We start from the raw sequence: 15,501 nt of genomic DNA on the forward strand, positions 1-15,501 counted from the left end.
GTCCCAATCAGTCCCAGCTTCTGTGGGTGAGCAACATCCACTAAAGCACAACCCACCCCTTCTAATGAACTCCATAGGTCTGGAAAGCCTGAGGACCTGGGCAAAGCTGGGTAAGGCTCCTCACCTGGGGAAGAAATGGAAATCTGGAAGTGAGCTCCATCTTGTACTTGGGGACAGGCTACAACTTCTTTGCATCTAGAGATGAGTTTACAGTGAAACTGTAAGTTTTCTGTTTACTGACTTGCTATTTACAGTGGCACCTGTTGGGATTTGAGAAAAAAAGAATTGTCAAAGAGATGTAAAGTTACTCTTTTTCTCCCATGGCTTCAAAACTCTGGTAGGTTGAGGGGAGCCCCTGGTAGATTTATCGTGCCCCTTGCTGAGGGAGAAAAGGAGGTGAAAATAACTAAAATGATTTTTGAATATGAATCCACAGACACTGGGATACATTGAGCCAAGCCCAAAGTAATGCAGATGGCAGTTCATTTGATGACAGTACCTTACATAATATTACAAAAATTATTTTGGTTTTTTTTGTATATTTTGCAACCTGAAAGAGCATGTGTTAAGTAGTAGATAACCACTGTTAAAGCACATGCACTGTTTGCCATACGCAGTAATTCTGAGATTTTGTAACAATCTTAGACACAGCCTTTCCCAAAGCACGCTTAAAGATAATATAAAGGGTTTTACAGAGTGGCTCAGTGCAATACCAGTTTTCTGCAATAACACATGGAAAATTGTGCAATAACAAGTATGATTGCTCCTATCTCATGTCTCTGAAGTTGGTGTTAAAATACTAGTTCAGACATTTGACCATGTTTGGAATACCAAACACACAAAAAGCTTTGTCATCTTTAGGTAAAATGTGACCAAACACCTTTGGTAACAAAACCCAAACCAAGCCAAACAAAAAAACCCCGAAGAATGAGCACCCCACCTTTATTGCATTTACACAGAATATGTGACTATGGTGCACTGCAGAAATTTTCATCATTTTTAGGGTAACCTATATGCTCATTAGTGCTCCAAAATAATTCCAGTCTCATGTTGGAAAAATCACCTCCTTTGAGTAAAGATCCTGGTTTTACTTAAAAGATCTTCTGGAGAAGACTTTAGATGCTGCAGTAATATAAATTAATAGGAGGAACTCCAAATGGGTTTTAAGTGACACCAAGGACTCTGTCAAGTGTTCCTCTTAGATAAACATTTAGCACATCATGCTTATGTAAAGATATCTGTTCAAAAAGTTCCTCCTGGATACAGCTGCTTCATATCACACACCTCTGATTTATACTGGTGTAGGTTAAGACAAATGATCACCGTGCAACTGCTGGGAATTAGGTTAATGCAAATTATTTTGCTATAGGTTCTTGACTACTGCAGACTTCTGTTTGAGCTCTCAGACAGGTTGCCTTCCAGACAATTGCCTGGATGAGATTTTGGAGGCAGGTGTTGGCTGTGGAAATGTACTTAGTGTTAAACTTAACTTGTCTGTTGCCACCGGCTTTGGAGACGATACTTTTATTTTTTTTTTCTGGTCATTGTCCTTCACAAAAGACCTAATTGAAAATACCTGTCAAATCATGTCTCTGGTTTCCCTCTTCTTCCCCCTCCCCCCAATTAATTGGACACGTATTGTGTTTGTGTGGGAAGGAAGGAGGCTCTGTAGCAGGGTAGCAATATTGCTGGGAAAAGAACATTAAAATGGATAAAGGGATTTCCTGGTGGTATAAATACCTGCACACGACCTCCCTGTGCTCCAGAGCCCTCCTCTGTGTGTATACCCAGGTACAATCCTGGAACAGAGTTCGAAGTGCCATTCATCCTGCAGGATCTGCTCTGATAGAACACGGGACAGGCGGCTCTCTTGCCTCTTGGAGGGTATGAGCTGCCAAGCATTTGCTTCCTCAGACACCTTTGTGCCCTTGAATTCTGACTCTTCTCCCTCTCTGCCTCTGATAATGCACCACAGCGCTGCAGAGTGCCTGCAGGTCTCCAACCATGCCACCAATGTTGTGTCTACAGGTACTTTTTGTAAATACTCCTGCTCTCATTTGTAATTTTTGGGTGATACATGAGTTCGTCAAGTTCTCAATATTTAAAGAGTTTAGTATCAGTGTTATGTATGATTGGGACTATGCCAAAGCAAAAGCAATTTCACAATACTCTGCATATAAGTGAATGAGAAAACCCACAACTGTTTGTGTTTTAGCTAAATACGTAATTTTTCTCTAAGTTTGTTAGAAGATGAGACTCAAATATGCTACCAACTTTGAACAGGTTCAAACGCTGTTGTTGGTATAACTGCAGTCTTCAATGACGTGTTATGTAAATTAATTGAAAGGTTGTTTATTATGCAACCACAGTTCTAAATAATATAAATTACTTTAAATAGGAAATCTATTTAGAAGAGCTTAGGTATAAATATCACTTGGGTGAGTTTTAAAGAAGGAAAAACATTTCTTCACAAGGCATATCACAAACTGAATCGAGGCTAAGGTTTAAGTGGGATGTTCAAAACTGGTAGTAGAAATCTTGTCAATAGTTTCGAATTTTGTATGTTTGTGTATATAATCCAATTAGATGCATTTAAATACTAGGACTACTTAATCACTGAATATCTGAGACAAAGAGAATTGTCTTGCAGCATTTATACTTCAGAGGTGGGATTCTGGAATATAGGAATTGTCGATAGCCTTCAGGAACTGAAAAAGAAATAGTTTATTTATTTGAAATTGCATTAACATTAGAATTTTATTTGGAGTCTTAACAAGAATCCAGCTTTCTCCTGAAAGGCCTTGGTAATAAAGCATTTTAATGAAAAGAAAAAGCATGTAAGCAGTGAAAACTGATCATCGGTAACAGAAAACAGGATCATCTTACACATTAAGCAAGAGGCTCAAAATATCCTAATAGAGCTGTGGGTTAGCAAGAGTGGCAGGGAATAGGAGAATTTAAATTTTGTATGAGGTCAAATTTATGTGTGTGTATCACAGCAGTATTTTCTAGATGCATCTGACTTGTAATGGAAAGGACAGGATGACAGCCAGCCCAAAGCATCTCTCACCTGCTGCAAGGTTTAGGTTTTGGTATTTTGTAGCTGCCACCCAAGGACAAATGCCACTGCATTCAATGGAAATTTTAATTGCAGGATCACATCCAGAAGGTGATCTTGTGAAAAAATAACCCTGGGAAAGTAGAGGCAGAGGGTGGTAACTATAACGAGTCAGGATTTACAAATTTCATACGTAGATTAAGGAATTGCAATAAATGATGCTGCTCTGTTGAATTCATGTGAGGAGAATTTGTGCACAATATAATGGTGAAAGAATTTTGAATAACGACTTATTTCAAATGTCAAAAGTTTTAAAAATGGATGTAACAATCCTGCATCACAAGAAAGGTGGCATACTTCTGTTCAAGTACTGTGCTGTGTCATTCAGCTGATGTTCTGTAGTATCCTCAACACTTGAATTGCTATTATTTAATTTAAATAGCATCATCCTCACTATTTAATTTTAAATCATTATTAGCGAGTCAAAAATTATACTTTCATGCATAAGAGTTACAGTATGTGGATTATGAAATAGTGGAAAAATGCAACCAGTAAACATTTAGATCTCAACAGAAAAGTTTAATTGCTCTACATGCATTGCCATTATTAACACAATCTTTATTTCACTGCATCTACATTAGTGTAAGCATGTTTGTCTAAGTAGATTTTATAACTGTATCTAAACAGGACATTTTATTGTTATGATTGCTGTTGTAAAACCCAAAGATTCTAATCCCTAGTTAAATAGACTGTTTTGAACAACAGGAATGTGTTCTTTAAAATGTGGGTTTACATATCTGGATGTTCATGAACATTAATTTTTAATATTCTGTTTTATTGCAGTTGTTAGAGGAGACAGTACATGCTTTTTCCTACTTACATATGAGACACTGCCATATCTCCATATTGCATTCAGAAAAAAAATGGTCTCATTCTTCAGGCACTGGCTATTACTGAGCACAGATCTGAAATACCCCTGTGAAAACACCAGAGATAAACAAACAGTGTGTTTGTTGGTGCTGGTGATGGAAAATGTTTATTTAGGCCTGACTTCTTAAAAGAATCCGGATTTTAACATCTTGTTCCTGTACTGCCTTTCCAAAGCACTTCAGAATGTTTTTTTGTGGCTTGGGACTTAAAAAATTGTGACTTTTGGATGCCTCAAAGCAAATGTCCCAAACTGCTGCCTTTGGAACCCAGGCCTTAATTCACTGTGGGGTTTGCACAACAGGGAGGGCAATTTCCTGAGAACAAAGAATTAGTTTTTGTGTGAGATGGAGTGAATCAGCGTGTGGAATGTGTGAGGAGAGGAGCAGGTCTCCTCCATAGCAGTGCAATGCTTTCCCTGCTCCGCAGTTTGTGTAAACTGGGTTATGCCCATAGATTATACTAAAAGCAATGCACCAAGAGACAGCATGACAGTCCCTAGTCCTGCCTCAGAGGATACCCCACTCTTCCTAATGGCAGTTCTCCCTGACAGGTGCCTCTTAACCCGATGGTTGTGGCCCTGTGTTAAATGCTCACAGAAGAAGCTACAACTGCACAGAAGGCACTGCCTGCCTCAAACTTAAAGGCTGTGTCTTGAATCTTGAATTCTTATGAGTCCCATCTGTTTTCTCTTTGCTCCCAACTCGTGCACGTTCGTGCGCTGGCTTTGCCATGACAACGCTGGGACACCCTTGGCCAGGCCTTCACTACTCCGTGCCCTCCTGTCACTATGGGAATCAACCTTCCACCTATGGGGTGATGGCAGGTAAGAGGCCAACCCTCAAGTGGGTGAGATGTTAGTGTGTGGATTTTAGCCAGTTTTCCTTTAGAGCGACCAATCCAAGACAATTGTTTAAAGGAGACGGGATTTGGATTAAGGCTTTAGAAGAAGGGTTAGGAAATTAGGGGTCAGTGCCCAGAGTTTCCCCAAACCTCTCAATCTCTTGTGAAATCACTCTGTACCTTATGTCTCCCTACAAGGCTGGGAAAGTCCTGCCTTTTTGCTCACCTCAGGGATAGCTGATTTCAGCAGGCAGATCATGGATTTTTACACTCATGAATGCATGCTAGCATCCTGCTCATTGTTCCATGTCCCAGGCTCAGTAAGAGTGAGGAACTTTTATGCTGTGCAAGTATAAGTAGCAGTCAGTGGATAATGACATGAACCAAATTAACGTAACTCCCAGGAAATAACTGGGACTTGGAAATAATACAAAGTCAAACTCAGAATTTTATTTCATTTAAGAATTAAGGAAATACTGGAGTAAATCAGCATAGACTAATATATCTGTATAGGGACAGAGTGTAGGCTTCCTTCATGGTGTGCAAATTTTCAAATGCTCCTATTTCATCATGCATTCCTGTGTCTTTTGCAAACATTCCTGGCATTGTCCAGATCCCTGGGGAAAGTCAATAAGTATTAAACAAATTGTATTGCTCAGAAATTCATTTTCTTTAATTAAAAAATAAATACATTTTTACTCTTCTCCTTTCTTTTCTTCTTTTCATCTTCTTTTCTTACCTTTTTTTTTTTAGGCATCAAGCCTGCAACTCCAGAGATGCTCTCAGCAAGTCTCTCCCAGACTCGCATCTTACAGACATGCAGCATGCCCCACCCCAACGTGGTAAATGGTGTCAGCACCTTGCAAAGCAAGTCCCCCTCTTCTAAAGTATTTTTCATTGTTCTCTGAGAAGTGGGGTTTTTTTGGTGGTTATCCTGTGCGAAGTACATAAAATAATCCTTTGGGGTTAGAACCTCCAACACTGATGGGAGTAATCAGGGCAGTGAAGAAAAACCTAACCCTAATAAATGGAGGAGTCAGCGGGAGGTTAATGAAGTTCTGAGTTCTTTTACAAAGCTTTGTGTAGTTTAGAAAATTGGGAAGGATGGCCTAAGAACCTGGATTTTACTGGCTGATTTTTTTACTGATTTTACTGCAGATGCACTGAGGAATGTTAATATTTCTCCAGTAATTCCCCATCCTTTAGGTCAGAGACTTTTTAGCTCTATGTACAACATTTAGGGGAAAACCAACCTTCAGTCTTAACTGAATCTCCTTGTTAAGTCTGACATTTGTGAACAAAAGGTAGTGAAAGATAGTTCTGTTTTGTCCTTGAGCAATTTCTTTTTAAATCAGTGGAATCATTCTGAATGAGTTCTGTTTTTTTTTTTCCTCTTTAAGCTCTTACCTGTGTACTTTCCTCAAAGAAATTTTATGCTACAGCTAAGCTGAGATAGTACCTTGTCTGAGCATCAAATGGCATCTACATGGGAATATTCTTTGTACCAGAAAACAGAGACTGGCAAATTTTAAGCGACTCAAAATGACACAGATCCATCAATCTTGTTGTGCCACTTATTTCCAGCTTAGAGCTTGGATTTTTCTTTCTGTAAATTTAGGCCATTTGCCTCTTATTTAAGTGCTTCACAATTGGCTAAGTAATAGGATGGCTGTGGCTGGTGAAAGGGGCTGTTGATGTGCTGGGACAAGAAAGAGAAAATATATCCTAGGAAATTCTAACTCTTGGATTCTCTCACGTATGTTATGGAATAAATATGGATTATGAGGTGGTGAAGGGAGGTTTTTAGCGTGTAGCAGTAGAGAATCACTGCAATGAGCTTTCTCTTTGGTGTTGCTCAGGTGGTCTGACCCCTTGCCTCTACAAATTCCCGGAGCACGCGCTGAGTGCCAGCTCCTGTGCCCTGGGCCACGGCTTCACTCCCATGCCCCAGTCCCTCCTCGCGGACGATCCTGCTGCCACGGACTTCAAGCAGGAATTCCGCAGGAAGAGCAAGTCTGTGGAAGAGCCCGTGGACATGGACTCCCCTGAAATCAGGGAGCTGGAGAAATTTGCCAATGAGTTTAAGCTGCGGAGAATTAAGTTGGGTATGTGCTTTATGATCAAAAGGCTGCAAGATTCCAGTAGAAGCCCAATTATTTCTGAGTGTTTTATGGTTTGGCCTCTGCCATTGTCTGGTTATAACTCTAATCGTGCCTTGTCCTGCAAAACTTCCTCCATTCCTAGAAGACTTGCATGGAATTAATGAACTTCAGCTTTTAGTTTGGAGAAAGGGACTTTAAAATTTCCTGCCCTTAAACTATTTGTCTTAAATGTAGAGAAAATGATTGCTGTTTGATAAATTACATTCAGTGTCAGGTGCAACATTTTGCACAGCTCCAAATTATCTGCAACTTAGGGCAGGACAGGCTCTAACCTCTCCTAACCATCCTCTTCCCCATGGAGTGATTCCTCTGATGGTGTGCTGCCATTTCACTACACAATGGGTAACATCCATGGGAAATCCTTCACACTAGTAGGACACTTGTCTTTCTGGTTTATTTTTTTGTGCCAAGTCACAGTTGGGCAGCAATTGGTATCTTTGTTGCTGTGACATAACTGCTGAGGACAAAGGCAGGCTGAGCCATGCCTTTCTTGACATTGTCACATATAACATTGCATCAGAATTATAGGGAATTCTTTTATTTTATAGATCTAAAAAAATGGTAAGATTATTTGGGGTATGTGTGTGCTATCCTAACAGCTAGAAAGCCAGTGTGTTCCATTTGCAGTCTAAACTGAAATAAATTAGGGTTTAAAAAATATTTGCAAACTATTTTTTCCTGTATATCCTGTATTAGATGTCAGCCCCACCGATGGAAAGCATTTGCCAGGCTGCACATAGTAAATCACTGCATCTTCATCCTGAATTTTTGAGGGAGCAAGACTTCCTTTGTTGCAAGCAAACAACATGGATCCTGTAGAATGGGAGAAATGCAATATGCACAGGAAAAATAATCCGAGTTTGAGCTTTAAAAGGGAGAGCAGAGTTGTGGGTCTGAGACTGAGAAACACAGGGTTAGTGCGATCAAAAAGGAGGTTAAAAGGTGCCTTATGGGACATTCAGCATCTAAAGAGATGCTGCCTTGTCCTGGCACCAAAGCAGAAAAAGAGGATGAGGATCCAGCCCCCCAGCTGTAGGAGCTTTGGGGGGTTCAGTCTGGACTGGGCGTAGACAAGACGGCGAGGACAGACGGTGACGAGAGATCTCTGAAGTCAGATCTTGGGACATGCGGTTTATTGCAAAGGGCGTGGGTACAGGGGCACTGCTCAGAGCTGCAGCTGGCAGCTCTGAGCAGGCCCAAGAGAGCAAGAGAGTAAGCGGGTAAGTAAAGAGAGAGAGAGAGCGAGAGGAATGAGAGTGAAGAAGAAGTGATGAGAATAGGATGGAATGGTGAAGTCCTGGTTACAATACAATAAATCATCTTCTGTACTGAATATTCTAATTGTCGCTAACCAATCTAATACAAGATACAAATCCTATAGCATTTACATACAGCCTATAAGAGTTCTTATATTACCATAGAGTGTTACATCTTAACTTCTAAAAACTACCCTTTGGACCCCTTCTGCTGAGCTAGTAGGGTCTGCTCTGACCCTTGGACCTGCCTGCAGGCAGAGGGTATTGTTCAATCAAGAGGGGATTACCTTCAGTTGGCCATACCATTGTTTTCCAGTTGTTCAGTAACTAAGATTTGGTATTTCAAAAGTGGCTTTCATTTCGATGTCGCCTGTAGTTTTCATATTCCCAAAATCTTTTGTCAGGCAATCATATTTATAAGGCTTTCCTGTTTCATCTTCCCCAACACCCAGCCGTGACAGATCCCCATTCAGAGCACTGAACAGGGAGCTGCTGATGCAAAGTCAGAGTCTGCATGGAAACTGCAGCGTTTCTCTGGTGACTTCAGCTCAGTTGTTGCAACAAATAACAGGAGACCAGCAGTGCCTCTAGGGATGAGCTCATTGCTGTTGCACCATCTACAGAAAGACATGTGGTGTCTGGATCCTTCTCAAATCCCTAATCTTGAAGCATGAAATGCCACTCAATCAGTGTAACACTCCACAAAAACCACCAGGAGACTGAACACGGCTCTGAGGTGAGCTCAGCTGGCCACAGAGACCTCTGCAGGAAGCTCAGCCTGAAGGCACTGCAGCACACACTGTCCATATCTGGGCTGAGCATCTCAAGGAAAGTAACCCTTCCTAGAAAGCTTCAAAGTTGCTGTTTCCTGTTTGTTTTTGCCAGGTTATACACAAACCAACGTTGGAGAAGCGCTGGCTGCTGTGCACGGCTCTGAGTTCAGCCAGACGACGATTTGCCGGTTTGAGAACTTGCAGCTGAGCTTCAAGAACGCGTGCAAACTGAAATCCATCCTGTCCAAGTGGCTGGAGGAAGCAGAACAAGTGGGAGGTAGAGGATTAAAATCGGCTAAGTATTGATTTACACTTCAGGCAGAATCCTATATAAATGTTTTAGGGCTAGTATGTGTCTTCCACAGAGTAAAGGTTTGGTTTTACCAGCTTTAAATGCTGAGACATGCTTGTATTGAAGTACAGTTATCCTTTTTTTGAATGAGCAAGGAGAGGAAATCTAAAATATATGGAATGTTCACAGCAGCAGAAACATCAGTTGGTCTGCTGGAAGAAATTTCTTCCGGTCCCATCCCAGCAAGCCAGTTCCAATCCTGTAGACAGAGTAGGATCCGCAGGACAGCCTACTTAGCAGCAGACAGAGATTTTTTTACTAGCAAAGGACTCTTGCTTCTGACTATTTTTGCCTATAACCATTTATAGTTGGAGGTAAAACAATGACCTACCATCCTAAGAATGGATAGATCTTGTGTGTGATGCTCGTTTGATTCAGCAGCATTTTCTGTTGTGCTTTCTCCTTCCCTCAAAGACAGTGACTATTTTTCTGGAAATAATTGTGCTTGTTTTCCAGTCCCTGTGGAATGTAACTGCCAGGTTTTGTTGTTTATTTGGGTTTTTTTATTGTTTTTTTGGTTTTTTTTATAATACAGCTTTGTACAATGAAAAGGTTGGAGTGAATGAGCGGAAGAGGAAGCGCAGAACCACCATAAGGTAATAAATATTTAGGTTATTATAGGTTAGAAACGATTTTGGCTAAGATGCTTCTTTTCCATCTGTCAAAATTGAAGTGCTGTTTTCTATTAATGAATGTCTACATCTCAGGCTTCTAAAAGCTTCAATATTTGGAAACATTCTACTGAAAAATAACAGCATAACCCTCCAGACCCCAAATTCATTCCAAAGATATTATTTTTTTTCAACAACACACTTTGATATGAACATATATTTCTAATTCTGTCAAAATTTTATTATATCTGTAGTGAGTAAGTTATCAGAGCACCCTTATTTCCATTTTGGGAGATTCTACATTACACCAAAATAAATTGCATTATTTTGGTGTAATAAATAAACATATAGATTAAAAAAGCCATATAAATTTGCCAGAGAACTGAGGTCCAGTTAGTTTGAGGAAAAGCTTTTGTATGTCCTGTTGCATCCCTGTCACTGAATTCTTTGACATTCCAAAGAAACACTTTAATGAACTAAAGGGAAAAAACCAGAGTTGTTCTAGAAACATCTTCCTTTGTTTCTCACAACTCTGGTGGCCATCATCTACCACCTCTATAGCCTCAATTCCATATGGAAATTAAGTAGGCTGGCAAAACATATTATAAAAAAAATTACCAGAAAGTCAAAATGAGAGTGTGGAGTTCCTTCTCCTTTAGATATCCCAGATTCCTGTATCCTTTGGTAAAGTTGTATTCACTCAGGGGCCTGTAAGGAGCTGTAGTTTTCTTCTCCAGGAGGGGAATTTGTGTCTGGAGAGGACCCTGGAGCTGTTGGGCCCTACGCCTTGCAGTCTGTTCCTGGAACATGGGTCATCCCTGCTGTGCAGTGCCACCTCATGGAGATGTAGGCTGCTCTCTTGTCCCACAGCCACAACATGTACCTTCCCTGCTCACACTCAACTTGAGACTTGTTTCTTTGAGTCACGGGATCATAGATGGTTTGGGCTGGAAGAGAAGTTCAAAGGCATCTCTCTGAAATTAAAGATTCCTCTGAAGGGATGCTTCTCGGTTAGGAGTGAGTTGGGGATGGAAAATGTTTCACAGCTCATCTCAGCACCTCACAAGAGATGAAGCTTTACTCTTGAGAGGCCACTTTCTCCTTCCAGCTTCTCTGCAGGCCAGTGAGGACTCGAGTGGCAGTGCCAAGACCTTCCCCATTCCATGGAGCATGGCCTCCACAAGAGCTGGGAGCTGAGAGCATCTCTGTGCCCCTGGCCAGAGGAACCCACTGGAGACTGTTCCTCCAGCAGTGTGGGCTTTGGTTTTTAACACCTATTGATAAAATCAGACCTTATATTATGCATTTTTACATCTAACCCCGCTGCAGGGGGAATAATAAGCAGGGCAGGTTGCAAGAGCACGGATAATTGAGAAGTTCAGGACAAAATCCTGTGTAGTAACAAAATACTAATTATTTCTTTGAAGGTATACAGCACCTCAGTTTAAAGACCTGAAATGAATCAGGGAGATTTTTATCTGAACTCTAGCCTTACTCTTAACCACTCTTAATGAATATTTGAAGACAAATTAATGGTATAAGAAAAATCTCATGAACTAAATTAAGTTAGACCATAGTAAAAACTACTGAATTTGAATTTGTGGAAAGTATTTTATTTCATACTTTGCTCAAAACCTAAGAAGTTGTTAGTCAAAAGCAGCGATGTTTCTTATAGTTCTGTATGTGCAGAACACCATGCTATTAATTAGGCAGTTTTGTTAAATATTAGTAAATATTGCAAAATTGACCTGTAAATTAAAGACCAACAGATGAAGTAACTAGAACTCGATACCGTGTGCATTCCTGTAGTGGAAATACCTGAGCCTAACTTCCAGAATAAAGTATGAAGTGCCCTCTTGTGTCCAAAGAAATTTACAGCTACTGCTGAGACGATGCCTCCCGGTGGCATACGAGCATGTTGCAGATGTGTTTTTTGAGAGTATGTAACAGAAACTGGAAGCAAATTCTATCTGAAAATAAGAAAAATAACAGTATTAAACTATTCTGTTTGGTGAACTACTCAACTTTGGTCGCTGCTGACTCTGAGGAACAGATTAGGGCAGACATTTGGAAAATATGATGATGGCTAAAACAGCTGGCCATAATCCCTGTGATTTCTAGGAATACTCTAGTGCTGTCTCTATAACTAAGTGATGGAGCTCTTCCTCTTTGTAAACCCAAATGATTTGATACAACCAGGTAACTCCACTGATGTGCATTTGCTGGGGTAGAAGGGTGGTCAGGCTTGCTCCGATTACTGTGACCCACTCATGACTAGTTAGTAGCTGTATCTCCTAGATAATATCAAGAGGCATTAAATATCTCATAATTAACACTGAAATTGCACCGAACTTGATGCTATTTTTGCCTTTTAATCACCCCATGCTGAAATTCTGTACAATGCCACACTGCTCGTGTCAGCAGAGAACTACAGAATACTTTTAGTGCTTTGGGTTTCCTTTACGTAGAAAAAGATGAAACAAACCAAGTCACTGCTTTCAGTGCTGTTACTTGATCTTTCTCTTAAACCTAGTGGTGGAAGCCTGAATGTGCAGAAAAGTTTTTTAAAGGTGAAATTTTATCCCTTTCTCCAGTATCGCTGCCAAAGAAGCCCTGGAGAGGCACTTTGGAGAACAAAGTAAGCCTTCTTCTCAGGAAATCGTGAGGATGGCTGAGGGGCTCAATCTTGAGAAAGAAGTTGTGAGAGTTTGGTTTTGCAACAGAAGACAAAGGGAAAAAAGAGTGAAGACCAGTTTACACCAGAACACCTTTAGTTCTATTATCAAGGAGCACCACGAATGCCGGTAAAGCTTTTCCATGTACAGATATGGATGTTGGTTTTGCTTTTTGTAAGTATTTTAAGTACTATGCTTGTGGAAGACCCACGTTTAGTGTGTAAGGTTGGAAACTAAATCCTAGAGTGTCTGTTTAAAGATTTGGAGGTCTTTGCAAGGAATCTATCACACATTGTTCAACTAGAAACGCTTCCTGAATTTCACAGGTAGCTGCAGCTTCCCTGCGCTGTGCCTTTCTTGCCTCTGTGGTACAAGTTAATGACTAAATGTATGTGTGTTGTACATGGAGAGAGGTTGCAAAGCTCAGTGTCAGCAGCTGTAGCACGGGAAGGATTTTGCTGTCATTAATTGAGGCAGTGTGAGCTCACCAGGACAGAGGTGTCATGCTGCTCCTGCTGGGTGCTCTGTCTCAGCCCAACATTTGACTGCCTTGAATGATTGTCAAGTAGAAGAGGCTTTGTTAATGCTTGTTATCAAAGGTAATCCTTGCTAAGTTGTTATGTGCCTCAAAGTTTGGTTTGGATAGGCTTAGCTATAAAAACAGGAATACAAATTTACCTGACCTTAAGGCTTTGTGGCCTGAGGGGAAGAAAAATAATTATCAGGGGTTTTATTACATTGGGCTTTCTCTGCGTTGTACTTTTTTCTGATTAAAACCATGTGTGTACATACTTACACCAGAGATGGTGTGTTAAGCTAAAAAGCATCCAAGAGAAGAATTTACTGCACTGCACATTCCCACTCTATATTACACCCCACTAATTGAAAATAATCCCTTATTTGTCATCCTCTAGCCTAGAGAGAGAATTGAGGGAAAAAAATACCAGTGTCAGAGCTCCACCTATCAGGCAGGCTCTAAGAAAACTGAATTAATGACTGTAGTAGTCACCAGGGATAGATTATCCAGCCATCTCATCAGCCCTGCTCATTGTTATGGGAATTAGCCCATTACTGTATAAGTATTTTGATTGTTTTCCCAGGACTGAAATTAAGTGAGTACACGCAAGTCGTACTGGCCAGATACATTTTATTTTTCCATAAAACAAACCTGATGATTTAGAAAATGTCTATATAATAGGCCCACAGAAAGCCAAAGGAGTTTAATGTTCAAGACCACTTAGAAGCAGCATGTACAAGTTAAGTGTTCACTCTCTAGTGTACATTAAATTATCTCTGATACTTACTACAGTGACCGTAAGCATATTCAGCTGTGGAAATCAGGCTCCTGCAATTCTAAAAAAATATTTTTTTATGGATGAATGAACCACTCTAAGCCCTTAATTGAGAAGAAAGCCTCAGTTTAATAACTCAAAGGGGAGAAACTGTGGCTATGTGCTCTCTTCAGGCTGCTCTTATCACTAGCACAGCTCACCCACTACAGCAGAGACCAGGGTGTAGAGTTTATCCACCACAGGTTATCAGCAGATCATGAACTTCACACAGGATGGAAGTAAGTTCAGCTGAGAGGATTAGCACTCAGCAAAGGTGGTGGCATGCATTTGTGTACCTTTCATGTGATGTAGTGAAATGTTATGTATGTTGAAGTTACTATCTGATATATATAAACTTTATTTATATTCTAAATTATTTTCTTAATTATAAAAGGTTTCCAAGAGATGCTGTCAGCCTGTACTTCCCAACCTCCCCATCCAATAAAGTATTCCTATACATTTGGCATTCCAGGTAGTGGTTTGTAGTTCTGTTTTAGTAACACTTTACTGTTTTTAGCTGTGTGGCATGCTGAAGAGCATTTTAGAATGCTGTAACAGTTTATTCCAGAGCAGCCTCATTGTAATGTGGTGGTTTCTTGCCCCTCAAAAAGTCTCACAAGTGAAAGCTAATTGCAGCAACAGAGTAAAATAACACAAAAGGTGGCACATAACACAATTGTCTTGTAAAGGAATGACAAAAGGCCAAGGGGAGAAGCAGCCACCATTTAAACACACCTAGCTGTTGCCACAGAAATAAAAACAAATTAGAGCAGAATTGTTTAAAGAAGAAAAGCTGGGTGAAATCAATTTCAAGTGCTGCAGCTGCAGCCATTACTTACAGAAAGTGACAATTCACTTTTTTTTTCTCTAGGAACAATTTAATTACCATCAATTACTCTTGGCTGGGGGGGGAACCAACCTGGATATAAAGGAGGCTTTCCGAGGGGTAGCTTTACAAACCTGCAGGAGTTTAGTTGGCCATTCAGCCAAGCTGTGCTGCGCTCTTTTTCTTTGAGATATTTGTGGGGGTTTTTTTTCTTGCTCTTCTTTTCCCATGGTACCTTTAGGCAGGGTGTTAAAGCCACACACTGGAGGGCAAAACAAGGCATTACCACAGTGTATAAATCTGAGGTTCAGCTGTCTCTGAAGAACTGTGATGTGCTGTGCCCTCATGTGAGGGACACAACAGACCAAGCCAAGGCCAGGCTGCTGATCAAAGGTAAGGCAAATAACTTGAAGTTACTCTCTGCTAGATTAATGTGTGTGCATTGAATGCTACAGAGTGTGCTCAGCTATGAACTGTAAAGGCTGATGGAGGTAGGCTGTTCACCTTCCTGCCTAATAGAACTAGGAATAAATATGGGAAGATGGAAAGAAGCTTGAACTGAAAAAAAAAAAAAGGTGGTTCTTAACGTGCTTGGAGAAAAAAATCTGTGGAACTTCTCCACTAAAACATGTGGGTGCCAGAAGTTTTTTTGCATGGATGAGTTCTCAGATGAGAAAGCCACTCTAA

General features: G+C 40.5%; 1 protein-coding gene across 4 annotated transcripts in view; it reads left to right on the top strand.

Moving 5' to 3' along the window:
• POU1F1 (POU class 1 homeobox 1) overlaps window positions 1–15,501 on the top strand; it is a 101,661-nt gene that overhangs the window by 14,868 nt on the left and 71,292 nt on the right. For 2 of the 4 annotated variants that reach the window (XM_019285943.3, XM_020584663.2), the window contains 6 exons: window positions 4,746–4,811; window positions 5,582–5,695; window positions 6,688–6,933; window positions 9,132–9,296; window positions 9,907–9,967; window positions 12,577–14,459. In XM_019285943.3, coding sequence (XP_019141488.1) covers window positions 4,805–4,811; window positions 5,582–5,695; window positions 6,688–6,933; window positions 9,132–9,296; window positions 9,907–9,967; window positions 12,577–12,790 — 807 coding nt within the window. In that variant the 5' untranslated portion in view covers window positions 4,746–4,804 and the 3' untranslated portion in view covers window positions 12,791–14,459. Of the gene's footprint in view, window positions 1–570; window positions 2,029–4,745; window positions 4,812–5,581; window positions 5,696–6,687; window positions 6,934–9,131; window positions 9,297–9,906; window positions 9,968–12,576; window positions 15,208–15,501 lie in introns of those variants that run through there. The other 2 variants (XM_010399507.4, XR_005602491.1) reach the window with 2 other exon arrangements.

The sequence above is a fragment of the Corvus cornix genome, chromosome 1, assembly GCF_000738735.6.
Source record: "Corvus cornix cornix isolate S_Up_H32 chromosome 1, ASM73873v5, whole genome shotgun sequence".
Classification (NCBI taxonomy): domain Eukaryota; kingdom Metazoa; phylum Chordata; class Aves; order Passeriformes; family Corvidae; genus Corvus; species Corvus cornix.